Raw genomic sequence first — 13384 nt, 5'->3', positions numbered from 1 at the left:
CAATGGTGAGTTCTTAGTCTTCATCTTATTTGACTAAGCAGAAGCACTGAGAACATCATCATGCCCTCCTCTTTAGCCTGCGTTATTCACTTCACTTCCAGGATGCCAGGAGCTCTTGATTTCTTTCCTTACTGACTGGTCCTTCTCATCGCCACTGTAAGCCTTCTCTTTCAATCTCTTCATTTTGTAGTGCCCAGAGTACAGACCTTGGCTCTTCTCTCTTCTTGTCATGATCTCAGCTACCTCATATGACTTTCAACCTCATTCATATGCCAAAGAGGCACTGCATTTCCAGTTCCATAGCATTCTCCAACTCCAGATGAGTATATTTACATGCTGAATTGCTCTATACACTTAAAAGTAAAACAAATCTCTCTAGCTCAGCAGGTCCACAAATGAACTTCAACATTTTCCACCCGAGAGTTTTTTCCCTTGCCCTGTTGATGAAAACAGTATTCTTCTAGTGGCTTCGGCTAACAACCTTGGAATCATTTTGGAGCCTTTCTCAAATGTTAGACATCCAGTCTTTCAGTAAATTGTGCAGGATCTGTCTTCCCCTGTTTCTCACCACATCCACTACCACCATCTTCACTGGAGCCATTATCTCTCAGCTGACTCACTGAAGTATCCTCTTCTTCCTGTGTCCATCTGTGGCTGCCTAGTCTCAACATAGCAATTAGGAAGCAATTAGAGTATTCCTTACTATTACTCAGTTATATCACATCACCTGTCTTGCTCCAAACTCTACAATAGACCCCATTTTACTTGGAGAAAGAAAATCACAGATCTTAGGTGATCTGACCTTTTTTCCTACTACTCTCTCCCTTGCTCTCTTTTCCAGTCATCCTTGCCTCCCCATGATTCTCTAAAACAACCAGGCATGTTCTTGTCTTGAGGTTGTTTTTTTAACCTAATTCTTCTTTCTGTACTGTTCTCCTGGATAGGGAATTCTCAAAGCATAGTTTCCAAGCTAGCAGCATCACCATCACCTGCACCCTTTGTAGAAACGGAAACTCTCAGGCCTCACTGAAGATTTACTGAATCAAGAACTCTAGGTGGGGCCCAGCGATCTGTGGTTTTAACTGGCTTCCCAGGTGATGCTGTTGGATGCCAAAGTTGAGGACCATTGCACCAGGTATCTGCATTGCCCCTGGTAACTTCCTTGCTTCCTTCAAGTCTTTGCTCAAATGTCACCTTCTGAAGGAAGCTCACTCTGACCGCCCTGTTTAAAACTGCACCCTTTACTCCTTCCCCAGCACTCTGTTATTTCCTGTGTTCTGTTTGCTCTCCTTTCCTTTTTCCATTACCCATATGGTGGCTCAGATGGTAAAGAATCTGCCAGCAAGGCAGGAGACCCAGATTCATTCCCCGGGTCAGGAAGATCCCCTGGAGAAATGAACGTTTACTCCAGTATTCTTGTCTAGAGAATTCTATGGACAGAGGAGCCTGGTGGGCTAGAGTCCATGGGGTGGCAAAGAGTCGGAAAAGACTGAGCAACTAACACTGTTACCTTCCTCTAAAATACTATAAAATTTACATTTTGTTACACTGTTGTTTATCTCACCACACTACACTATAAGCTCTATAAGGGTAGTAACCCTTTTCATGTTTCAGTCATTGACCTATATAAAAGTCTCAAGCAGAACCTGACACCACGTAGGTACTCAATATCTATTAAATTAATTGGAAGGAGAAGTAGAGCTTAATTGGTATAGCCAACAGAACCTATACAAAGGAAGCATGCCCAACTAGCAGGCGGGTTGTCCTCTGAGAGGTGGGGGCTGTGGGCCTGAGAACATAATTAAAACGTATCACCTTATTTAATTGTAACGGGTGCTGGGGTAGAATGCATAAGTCTAATACACCCCTGACACTGGACATGTTTTACAAAACAAAGGAGCAATTCAGTCAATGTTTCTGAATGCCTTGGCTACCATGCTGGTGGGTGTGGGAAATGCACACATTATATTTTCATCTTTTCCCAAATTAACAGCTGAAGTCCTTGACAAAACTCAAGGTTAGGACAGCTGCTTCTGTAGTTTTTACACCTACCCTTTGGATTTGTTGCAAGGCAGGGTGTTGGAGTAGCCTTCTGACTTTCTATGCAATAGGTTTAAAATGTCCCAAACAAAAGCAAGGTAATTTAGAAAGGAAAAACAACATTGGAAGAAACAATCATTTTTTAATACACAGTCCCACTATGTACCAGTCCCAGAGCTAAATGCTATTTTTGACTTTGGCAGTATGGCCCAAAGTCATGGCTGTAACCTGCCGTTGTCGCTACCATGGTAACACAACAAGTATACATGCAACTAACACAGAAACCTCTGCTCAGTTGTCATTTCGGGCACAAGCTTATTCTGAGGAATGTGCACAATTTTGATGGACCCTTAGTCATAGGAACAATACCAAGAAACAGGGCCAATAAATCAGATCCATTTACTGCCATTTATACAAGTTCAACACAATATATTTACCAGTGTCTAATGCTGGTCCTTTTATTTTCTTTAAAATGGTCTCAATGTTAGTCTCTAAAATTGGTTAACTGGAATAAAATTAACTGTGTAGAATTTAAAAAAAAAAAACCTCTTTAATCCCCACCATATCAATGATGGTTACTCTAATATCATTCTATACTTTTGGCTCTCAACAATTTAATAGCTTTACCCTAGTACAATAATGAAAATTGTTAAGGGAAATGAGGAAATAGCATAAGGATTATTGCTCTTAACATTTAATAGTCCTGTTGCTTGTTTGCATTTGCTTGGAATAAGTATCTAAGGGAAAATTAAGGTCTAAGCTGAGGCTACTATTTGAAATCCCAGAAAGGGCTCCCGGGAATAGTTTGGCTTTTTTGGGACAATAGATTTTCTGATGAAGTACACCATTCCCTAATGAAAAAGACCTGGCACTGCGTCATACGATAAAATGTGACCAATGCAAGGAACGTGATGATCAGTTTGGGAATGAGTGTTTTAATAAAAGAAACATGAAATCGGCTATGCTTTGGCAGAATACACACCAAACCATCATGAGAGCCATCATCCTGGCCCACAGATGATCCCCACCATGCGACAACTGTGTGAGTTCCCACTGAGATCACCAACAGTGCTGGCTCAGAGACAAAGGCACAATCCAAAAGCAGCCACATTAGATTCTGCTTCTTAAAGTCACATGAAAAACAAACCAACCTCCATAGCCTCCCCCCAGCCCCCAGTATCTACCAGGCATAGATCTGGGGCTCAGCAGAGCTACTCGATATTTACATTTTTAGGCAAGCATGTAAACAGAGATGGGACAGTAACAACTGAGGATAGGAAAAGGCACATCTTTAAAAACAGAGATGCACTAAATGTGATAAATATGCAACAAAAAAGAAAAGGTAAGTAGAGTTTGAATTATCCAGGTCACAGGATTGTCTAACATCTAGATATAGAGTAGTAGATTAGATAGTTCAGGAGGCATTAACACTTTTCACTATGTTTTATAAAACATACCAGTGCAATAAGAATTAAATGTATGATAATACTGAAGTTTACATATCTGTTAATGAAAACAAGTTTACATTACCCGCATAAATGCTCGATGTGTTTTGCAGCTAGTTGCTTTGCTCGATACCTTCATGCTTCTTGTAATCACATCATAAGTTCCATTGGAGGAGAAGTAAAATCTCGATGGAGACTCTGCCTTTCGGTTCACATCCAGGCTCATGTTATAAAGCAAAACTGCAAAAATGTAGAGAGAATCGCAATGAATATAATTATATACAGGTATTTATTTTATCTTTGAAGTGATAATAGTCACAGTTATATAGAATACTGGAAACATATTAAATTATCTTTATTAAATAATTTTCTAAAAACTAACCTGAAATATGAAAGAGGAAACAATTTAAAATGTATATTTCAAAAATTATTTTTACAAATTTTAAAAAAAGAATTATAAACTTTGAAAATTAACATCTTTGGTTATTTGTTTAATCCTCCCATATATATACTGGAGAAGGAAATGGCAACCCACTCCAGTATTCTTGCATGAAAAATCCTATGGACAGAGGAGCCTGGTGGGTTATAGTCCATGGGGCTGTAAGGGTTGGACACAACTTAGCAACTAAACTAATACCACTACCCATATATAAACATTTCAAAACCACAATACCAAAGTTGTTACTAATAATAAAAGTTCTGAGTAAAGTCTCAGCCTTCTTTGAGTCCTTTGTCATTAGAACATCTGACTGAGGAAGAACAGGCAGAGTACTGCAGGCAAATGTCACCTGGAATAATTTTATCTTGCATGGTTACAGAACTAATTTCATATATGATTTGCTTACTGCTGCTGCTTAGTTGCTCAGTTGTGTCCGACTCTTTGCGATCCCATGAACTGTAGCTGCCAGGCTCCTCTGTCCGTGGAACTTCCCAAGCAGGAATACTGGAGTGGGTTGCCATTTCCTTCTCCAGTGGATCTTTCTGACCCCCAGGGGTCAAACCTGGTCTCCTGTTTGGTAGGTGGATTCTTTACTACTGAGCTACCAGAGAAACCCTTCAGGTATGGTTTAGGTTCATTTATTTTCGTTTGTTTCCAATTTGAGAGGTTGCTATTTTCTTTTATTTTTTTAAAATATAGAGTGAACACATGATGTAAGAGTCAAACCTATGTAACAGTGGACTCTGACATCTCCTTTCCAGCCCTAGACCCTGAGTATTTCTCTTGCTTATCTTTATTGGTTTCTGGCTTGATCTTCCAGGGTTGATCTGTGCAAAAACAAATGTAGTCAGACATTCTCTCAATAAATATGCTGGCAGTTTGATAAGAATTTATTTCACATCTGACATAGTAAATGATTATCTGCTAAAGAAGATTGCCAATAAACAAAAAAAAGAAAAATGTATAACAACCAAAAAATTCCAAGACTGATCTTATTAGGAAAGAAAGATCTATTTCTTGGATTTAAAGGGTTCTTTGTCAAAGTGTTAGCTGTCAGAGGTGAGGAGTGCAGGATGGGAAATACAGGTGAAGAAGATCAAAAGATATAAAGTTCCAGATAAGTCATGGGGATATAATGTATGGCATGGTGAAAGTGAAAGTCGCTCAGTCGTGTCCCGACTCTTTGCGACCCCATCGACTCTACTGTTCATGTAATTCTCTAGGCCAGAATACTGGAGTGGGCAGCCTTTCCCTTTCTCCAGGGGATCTTCCCAACCTAGGGATCAAACCCAGGTCTCCCGCATTGCAGGTGGATTCCTTATCAGCTGAGCCACAGGGAAGCCCAAGAGTTTCTAAGTGGGTAGCCTTTCCCTTCTCCAGGGGATCTTCCCAACCCAGGGATTGAACCCAGATCTCCCACATTGTGGGTGGATTCCTTACCAGTTCAGCCACAAGGGAAGCCCAAGAATACTGAAATGGGTAGCCTATCCCTTCTCCAGTGGATCTTCCTGACCCAGGAATTGAACCAGAGTCATTGCAGATGGATTCTCTACCAACTGAGCTATCAGGGAGCTGCAGTTAATTATATATACTGTATTGCACATTTGAAAGATGCTAAGAGAGTAGACCTTAAAATTTCTCATCACAAGAAAAAAATTTATAATTATGTATGATGAAGGATGATTGTTTTGGTGATTCTTTAACAATATACACAAATATTAAATCATCATGTTGTACACCTGAAACTAATATAATGTGTGCCAATTATACCTCAATATAAAAAATTGAAAAATAAAAAGTTTCCTTGCAAAACAAGCTATATCTAATAGTCTTCTGATATGTCCTTCATTAAACAGGAGCAGTAATTCATAAGTGATATTTAAAATAACTTATATAATTCCTCAAGTGTTCATTTATACTTTAGGAGTAACTTATTCTTCTGGAAGGATTTTATCTACTTAAAGGAAACATAAATATAAAACCTACATCACTCCTACAAACTTCAAATGAATCTTTCATCATTCTTTTTATTTAGGAAATAAAGTTCATCTTCAGAATTACAATAACCAAGATTCAGTGCCTTAGAGACAGAGTTGCAATTGAAATTGCCATCTACAAATTCATCACCCTGAGCTCAGACAAGAAGTACATGAAAGAAGGGAAATAAAAATCCACTTGCAATAAGAGGCAAAATGTTCTGGTTTTACTAAATATATTTACCATGTGAATTATTTCTCCCAAGGAGTCATTTTACAACAACTATAAAGTGTGCTTCTGCAACAATGCTATGATTATTTATGATTTTAATATATTTGTTTTCAACCATTTAAAGAAGTATTTGGTCACAATGGAATTGGTAGTACAACAAACACTGACTTTCCATAAAGGAAAATAATTCTATTTAATATGTATCTCTCAGATAATCCATCAGCTTGCCTGCGTCACTATGTTACCAGGGTCATGTTCTCAAACGGCTACTTCTTCAGTCAATAATTGGATGGAGGTTCTGCTCACTGTCCTATCACTGAATCTTCAATGAGGACTTTTGAGAGCATTCTTAAACATGAATCTGATCTATACCTGTAAGAAAGACTCTAAGAAAGAATGGATGTATAACTGAATCACTTTGCTGTACCCCTGAAACTAAAAACATTGCAAATCAACTATACTCGAATAAAATTAAAGTTAAAAAAATGAATCTGATCTAAAGTAGAAATATCACACTCATTCTATACTTCTTATTACAGGCTAATTCAGACTGAGGCCTCTGTCACATATCTAAAGCTTGGTTCAGTATTTGCTTCCCTTCATGATGTTCAGAGGACAGCCTGCAGGGTCAAGGGTATGAACAACTCTCGATAGATCTTGTGGGGTACAGGAAATTTATGAATTTTTAACATCAAAATGGTAAACTCTTTTATGTTTCTCTCCTACCATGGGCCAGTTTCATTAGTAGCTATCCTAACATTAGCTTAAATATAATTAGGAATATTAACTTGCTAGGAAAAAAAAATAATGCTTATGAAGTGACATGTATTAGATTTGAGATTAACCACAATGTTGGATGAACCATATCAAACCTAGTTTTTCAGGACTTCCCTGGTGGTACAGTGGATAAGAATCTGCCTGCCAGAATACTCTTTGACATAAATTACAGCAAGATCCTCTATGGCCTGCCTCCTAGTGTAATGAAAATAAAAACAAAAATAAACAAATGGAACCTAATTAAGCTTGAAAGCTTTTGCATAACAAAGGAAACTATAAGCAAGGTAAAAAGACAACCCTTAGAATGGGAGAAAATAATAGAAATGAAACAATTGACAAAGGATTAATTTCTAAAATATACAAACAGCTCATGTAGCTCAATACCAGAAAAATAAACAATGCAGTCAAAAAAATGACAGAAGACTAACTAGACATTTCTTCAAAGAAGACATGCAGATGGCTAATAAACACATGAAAAGATGCTCAACATTGCCCATTATTAGAGATATGCAAATCAAAATTACAATGAGGTATCATTTCACACCAGTCAGAATGATCATCATCAAAAAGTCTACAGGCAATAAATTCTGGAGAAGGTGTGGAGAAAAGGGAACCCTCTTGTACTGTTGGGAATGCAAACTGATACAGCCACTATGGAGAACAGTGTGGAGATTTTTTAAGAAACTAGGAATAAAACTACCATGTGACTCAGCAATCCCACTATGGGACCATACCCTGAGGAAGTCTTAATTGAAAAAGACACATGTACCCCAATGTTTATTACAGCACTATTTACAATTGCCAGGACATGGAAGCAACCTAGATGTTCATCAAAAGATGAATGGATAAAGAAGTTGTGGTACATATACAAAATGGAATATTACTCAGGAATGCATTTAAGTCAGCTTTAATGTGGTGGATGAACCTAAAGCCTATTATACAGAGAGAAGTAAATGAGAAAGAGAAAGGCAAATTATCATATAATAACACATATATATGGAATCTAGAGAGATGGTAGTGATGATCCTATTTACAGGGCAGCAAAAGGAGATGCAGATATAAAGGACAGACTTTTGGACATGGCAGGGGAAGGAAAGGGTGGGATGAATTGAGCGAATAGCACTGAAACATATACATTTCCATATGTAAAATAGATAGCCAGTGGGAATTTGCTGTGCTCTGTGACAACCTAGAGGGGTGGGATGAGGAGAGAGGTGTGAGGGAGGTACAGGAGGGAGGGAACATCTGTGAACCTACGGTTTATTCACGCTGATGTATGGCAGAAATCATCACAATATTGCAAAGTGATTATCCTCCAATTAAAAAAAAAAAAGAATCTGTTTGCCAATGCAGGGGACATAGGTTCAAGCACTGGTCTAGGAAGATTCCACATGCAAATAAGCCCTCGAGCCACAGCTCCTGACACCCACGTGCTTCAACTACTGAAGCCTGTGCTCTGTGGCGCCCACAAGCCACAACTACCAAGCTGTGTGCCGCAAGGACTGGAGCCCTAGGGCTTGTGCCACAACAAGAGGGGTCGCTGCAGTGAGAAGCCCACGCATTGAAGCGAAGAGTGGCCCCCACTGTCTGCAAGCAGAGAGAGCCTGCACAAAGAAACAGAGACCTAGCATGGTCTAAAATAAATAAAATCATATATATATAAGCTACCTTCTCCAGAGCGGATAATTGAGAGCTGTCTATGTACAGGCATATGCGCACGGCTGTTAGGAACCAACTGTCATCGTAAATCCTGAAGAGATGTGTGTTATTTATTGAAATTAGAACCAGGATCCAGACTTTCAGATAAGCATCTTCAATTACCCAAACAGGATAGGATAAGAAGAAAAGAAACTTCTTTCTCTCAGGCCTTCCAACTTAAGCCAGCTCAAGACTTCAGTAAGTCTAGTAAAACAGGAGGAGCTATGGTGATGCTTTTTTTATTTTAAAGAGATCTTACAGATTAAGCTCAGTTAGTTCGCCTTAAATAATACAGCAAGTGATATTTTTGTTCTACTTCTTGCCATAATATTTAAACAACTAAAGCCTTAACTTATCCAACTCATTGGTAGGAACAAAGCAAGAATCTAGAAGGTGATGAAGAAAGTATGCCTTCTCCTGCCCTAAAAACCACTCCATGGTGAAATATGGAAAAGCCTAGAAAGATGATCATGAGATTTATGAGGGAAGTGCAGATTCTGTCAGACGTTAATTCTGTAAGGGCACCCTTACCAATATAACCTGGAACCTCTTTGCCCTTATATGAGAAACAGAGTGTCAGATCCATGCACACAGAGGGCAATCCATTTTCAACACAGTCAAAATTTGTTCTATTTACTGACTCGGGATGGTTTAAAGAAGCTTCGACAATCACTACAGGTCTTGTCCTAAGAAGGAAATAAAATTAGCAATATTAATTGCACAATTATTTTTCATTAAGGTGACAAATACATTTGCATTGTCAGTTTCCACTGATCAAGTAATTTCATGAAACTGCTTAATAGCATATATATATATATATATATATATATACACTCAATTATACTTTCATGTATGAATCAAAATAAATTTTTACTAAAATCTCTAAAAATATTGACTTAGATGATTTAAGTATATATCCAGGTAAGATGGGAAAAGTATCCTAAAGTTCAATAATTAAATTTCAGAGTACCAAAAAGAGTGTTATGAGGTCACCATCATGCTGATTTTAAAAACTGCCTCCCATCATTTACAATTAAGCCCAATTGTCGTTAAGCATTGAAATCTATCAACCTTACCTTAGCAACACAGCAGAATCAGACCGAAAAGCACCAACTGCTACATCTGGAGGAAGAAAAAATAACACAGATTAATGATCATCATTAGTCAAAGAGAATTACTTTCAGCCATAAATACTTAACTACATATCACCTTGTGACTATATCAAAATACTATTTACAGAAAATTAATTAGAAAAGATAAGCTTACATCTTAAGATTCATTTCACATGTGTCTGAATCTGCTCATTTACAATGACATTCATCCCTTTATCATATAATATAAACATAAACATTATGATATAAACATATGATATAAAGACAGCCTTACTAAAACAAAATTCAATTTTTGGACTACGAACACTTGCTGAGATATCTCCTTTCTAATTGTAAAATAAAAATCCTCTTCTTTTCATCATCATATGTTTGATTTCGTCTCCTGAATGCTTTTAACTTTTTCGAAAACAAGGATTAAAATATTAAGTAACTAACAGTGTAAAAGCTTAGTAATTATTTGATTATTTCTGACCCATCTGTGAATTCAAGAGTACTAAAAATGGAGGAAGAAACTCACTAGTAAATCAACACTTTTTTCTACCAGCTGTATGTACTTCACCATAAAGCAGCACCCACAGTAGTGCTTATTTCAATTTATATAGTAAATTTTATACTCACCTAGATAGCCATTGTTATCTGCATCAATTTGTCCAGATATAGACTGTCCAAACATACTTAATGATTTACTGATTTGACGTCCTTCAATTCTCTGAAAAAATAGTAAAGTTGACTGGGAAGCAGGGTTTAAACATCTAATATCCCAGAGAAACAATGATTTAGTTAAATAATGAGCCCTGACCCATTACTAACAAATGCATTGTAGTTAAGGCAAGTACATGTTTCTGGGAGAAAGGGTAGTCTCCAGCTTGAAGTGGAGAACTGACATCTATGTTGTGACATGAATAAAACTGCTTCCTTTACCTTGTGAGCAAAGGGAACGTTACACAGAAAAGATCTCCTAAAACACTCCTGACACTCTCTCCTCAGTCTTTTTTCAGGCTCTGTGCTTATTTCCCTGAGCAACATGAGGAATCAAACCAATAATAAGAAAATAAGGCATTTATGATCACTTAGTGGAGCCTACTTAGATTTATAATAACCATCTTGTTTAGCCAGATTGCTTTCTAGTACTTGACAAGGACAACTCAAGTCAGATTTGTGCTTGCTATCCCACGTGTCTAATCTCATGTCCAGACATTGATTTACAAGTATCAGAGTTGTCCAAGAGAATTAGTATTCTTCAATAGACAAGTGTATTTCTTCCAAGAGAGGATCATTTACCCACTTTGCCTAATCAAAATAATGGTATTAGCTAAAGTTTCCATAAGAGTATCTTTGGAAAAATTTCTCTTCTCTGTATTTGCATGTAGTTTTTTTCTATGCAATGAAATGTCCTGATTTTTCAAAACATGAAAGTAAAGTCAGAGTTAGGTCAGGAAAGCTTAATAAAGTGCTCTCATCTTACTGCTTTGCACTAAAAGGAACACAGAGTTGCATATGAGTCTTTGCTCTTCCTGTGCAACCTCCATGGAAGATGGGGCTTTAGCCATGATGCGAGACAGTTAACCAAATCCACATGGGCTTAGTTGGAAAAATAGGGGTATTATCTCAGGACATAAGTCTGATGACATGCAAGGGGAAATCCTGAATAGGTTAAAGAAAAAGTAGAATGGAAGTGAACCAGAATTCTTGTTTATGGAAATAACATGATTTCATAGAGTTATTAATAACCTTAAAAATGAGACCACCTACTGTTATTATAAGAAAGTGGTGAAACAGTATTAAGTATCCAAAAGGACAAATTATGAAAAATAAGTGCCATTAACACTGGCAGTTTTAAGAAGGATTTTATTACCAATGTTTCTTTTGAAAGTAGAATAGTATTATCCCACCTGTGAGAAGGTTGTTGAGATCCCATCTGCTCGGCCATTGTAAATATAAATAGCACCTTGCAAGTCATCTTCCTGTGGGGCTCCAATAGCAACATCTATTCAAGAATTTAAATGGCAGAAAATAAACTCTTAATACGAAGAATGAGACTCTGAAAACTAGCCTTCATGCACTTTACTTAATATCACATAGGAAAACTCCTTATCAATAAACAGTATTTTCACTGGACCAAAAAAAAACAATTATACAATACTATCATCGTCATAACAATGTACAGGATCGTACAGTAAAGTCGGTGTGTGAAAATTAGAGTTGTATGGTCTTAGAGGCAGGCTAAGAAAATGGTTAGGGACATGGGTCCTAGAACCACCACCAGGGCCTGAGCCCAGCACTACCCGGTGCCCAGCTGTCCTCATGGCTGTTCAGGCGCTGGCCCCGTGCACTGCAGCTCTCCAGGCTTCCCTGTCCTTCATTGGGCCCATTTCTTGTTTCCCTTTGGCCATGCTGTATGGCATGTGGGATCTCAGCCCCCTGACCAGGGATCAAGCCTGCACCCTCTGTGTTGCAATGCAGAGTCTTAATCACTGGACTGCCAGGGAAGTTCCCAGGCCCATTTCTTAACCTCTCTGTATGTCAGTTTTCTCACTTCAGCACAGGATCATGAGAGAACTCACCTTGGTGTGGAAGGACGTAACTCATGTGAAGTGCTTAGAGCAGTGTGTAGCAAATAGTAAGTTATTACCATCTCTAAATAATATAAACCACAAGAACTTTTGAGTTATAGGTTTTACTTATTTGCAAAATGACTTCTAAATTAATTCCTGTTCCAATGAAGGATATGTTTTCACACAAGAGCAAGAGAAAATGGAAACTGAATAACATAATTGCTTAAGTTCTATAAATACAAAGTACATAGAAGGAAAAAAATTTGTAAGAACATTTCATTGTCTTTACCAAATATTATGCCAATTTATTTGGGTATATTCATATATTTTTAGAGTGATTTTTTTTCTTATTACTTTAATAGAAACTAAAATACAGTAAGTTTGCTTTCATGATATTATTTATCACTATTCATCAGATCTAAAAGTTTTTAAACAACTACAGCTGTAATATTGCACTGCTTTTTCAATGGGAATAAAACTCTGTGCCAAATGCTGCCCAGTTTTAAAAATACAAAAGCTTTTCTATTTTAATCTAAAATTAAATAGTAGACACACCTTAAGCCTGTTTTGCTTAGACATACCAAGGCTAGCCTCTTTTAACTGGTGCAAAGTATTTTTAATTTTTAGGTATAAAATATATCCATTCATTTATTCATTCAGTGGAAAACTACTGAGTGCCTACTGCATACCAGATACTTGTCAGAGTATCTACAGGACACCACAGGACAGTATCACAAAGAGGAACTGACAGTCTAGTCGGGGAGCTGCTGCTGCTGCTGCTGCTAAGTCACGTCAGGCATGCCCAACTCTGTGCGACCCCACGGATGGCAGCCCACCAGGCTCCGCCATCCCTGGGATTCTCCAGGCAAGAACACTGGAGTGGGTTGCCATTTTCTTCTTCAGGGAATCTTCCTGATCCAGAGATCAAACTCAGGGCTCCTGCTTTGCAGGCAGATTCTTACCCATGTAAACCATCAGGGAAGCCTGGATGCGGTAGGATGCGGCAGAGTGGGATTTAAACCCTGCAGTATGGCTCCAGAACCTGTACTCTCCCTCACCACGCTCTATAAAATCATTAACACAGAGTTATGACCAACACCCTCCCCTCCT

At 37.9% G+C, this 13384-nt stretch overlaps 1 protein-coding gene across 1 annotated transcript in view; it reads right to left on the bottom strand.

Moving 5' to 3' along the window:
* ITGA4 (integrin subunit alpha 4) overlaps positions 1–13384 on the bottom strand; it is an 89488-nt gene that overhangs the window by 37701 nt on the left and 38403 nt on the right. The window contains exons 11-15 of the mRNA XM_055398064.2: positions 11612–11706; positions 10338–10428; positions 9684–9729; positions 9139–9293; positions 3571–3725 (exon numbers count right to left, since the gene is read on the bottom strand). Coding sequence (XP_055254039.1) covers positions 3571–3725; positions 9139–9293; positions 9684–9729; positions 10338–10428; positions 11612–11706 — 542 coding nt within the window. The remainder of the gene's footprint in view (positions 1–3570; positions 3726–9138; positions 9294–9683; positions 9730–10337; positions 10429–11611; positions 11707–13384) is intronic.

The sequence above is a fragment of the Moschus berezovskii genome, chromosome 2 (genome assembly GCF_049115385.1).
Source record: "Moschus berezovskii isolate FMDL1 chromosome 2, NW_MosBer_1.0, whole genome shotgun sequence".
NCBI lineage: Eukaryota > Metazoa > Chordata > Mammalia > Artiodactyla > Moschidae > Moschus > Moschus berezovskii.
The sequence above is the reverse complement of the archived record's forward strand: the minus strand, read 5'-3'. Positions and strand labels throughout refer to the sequence as shown.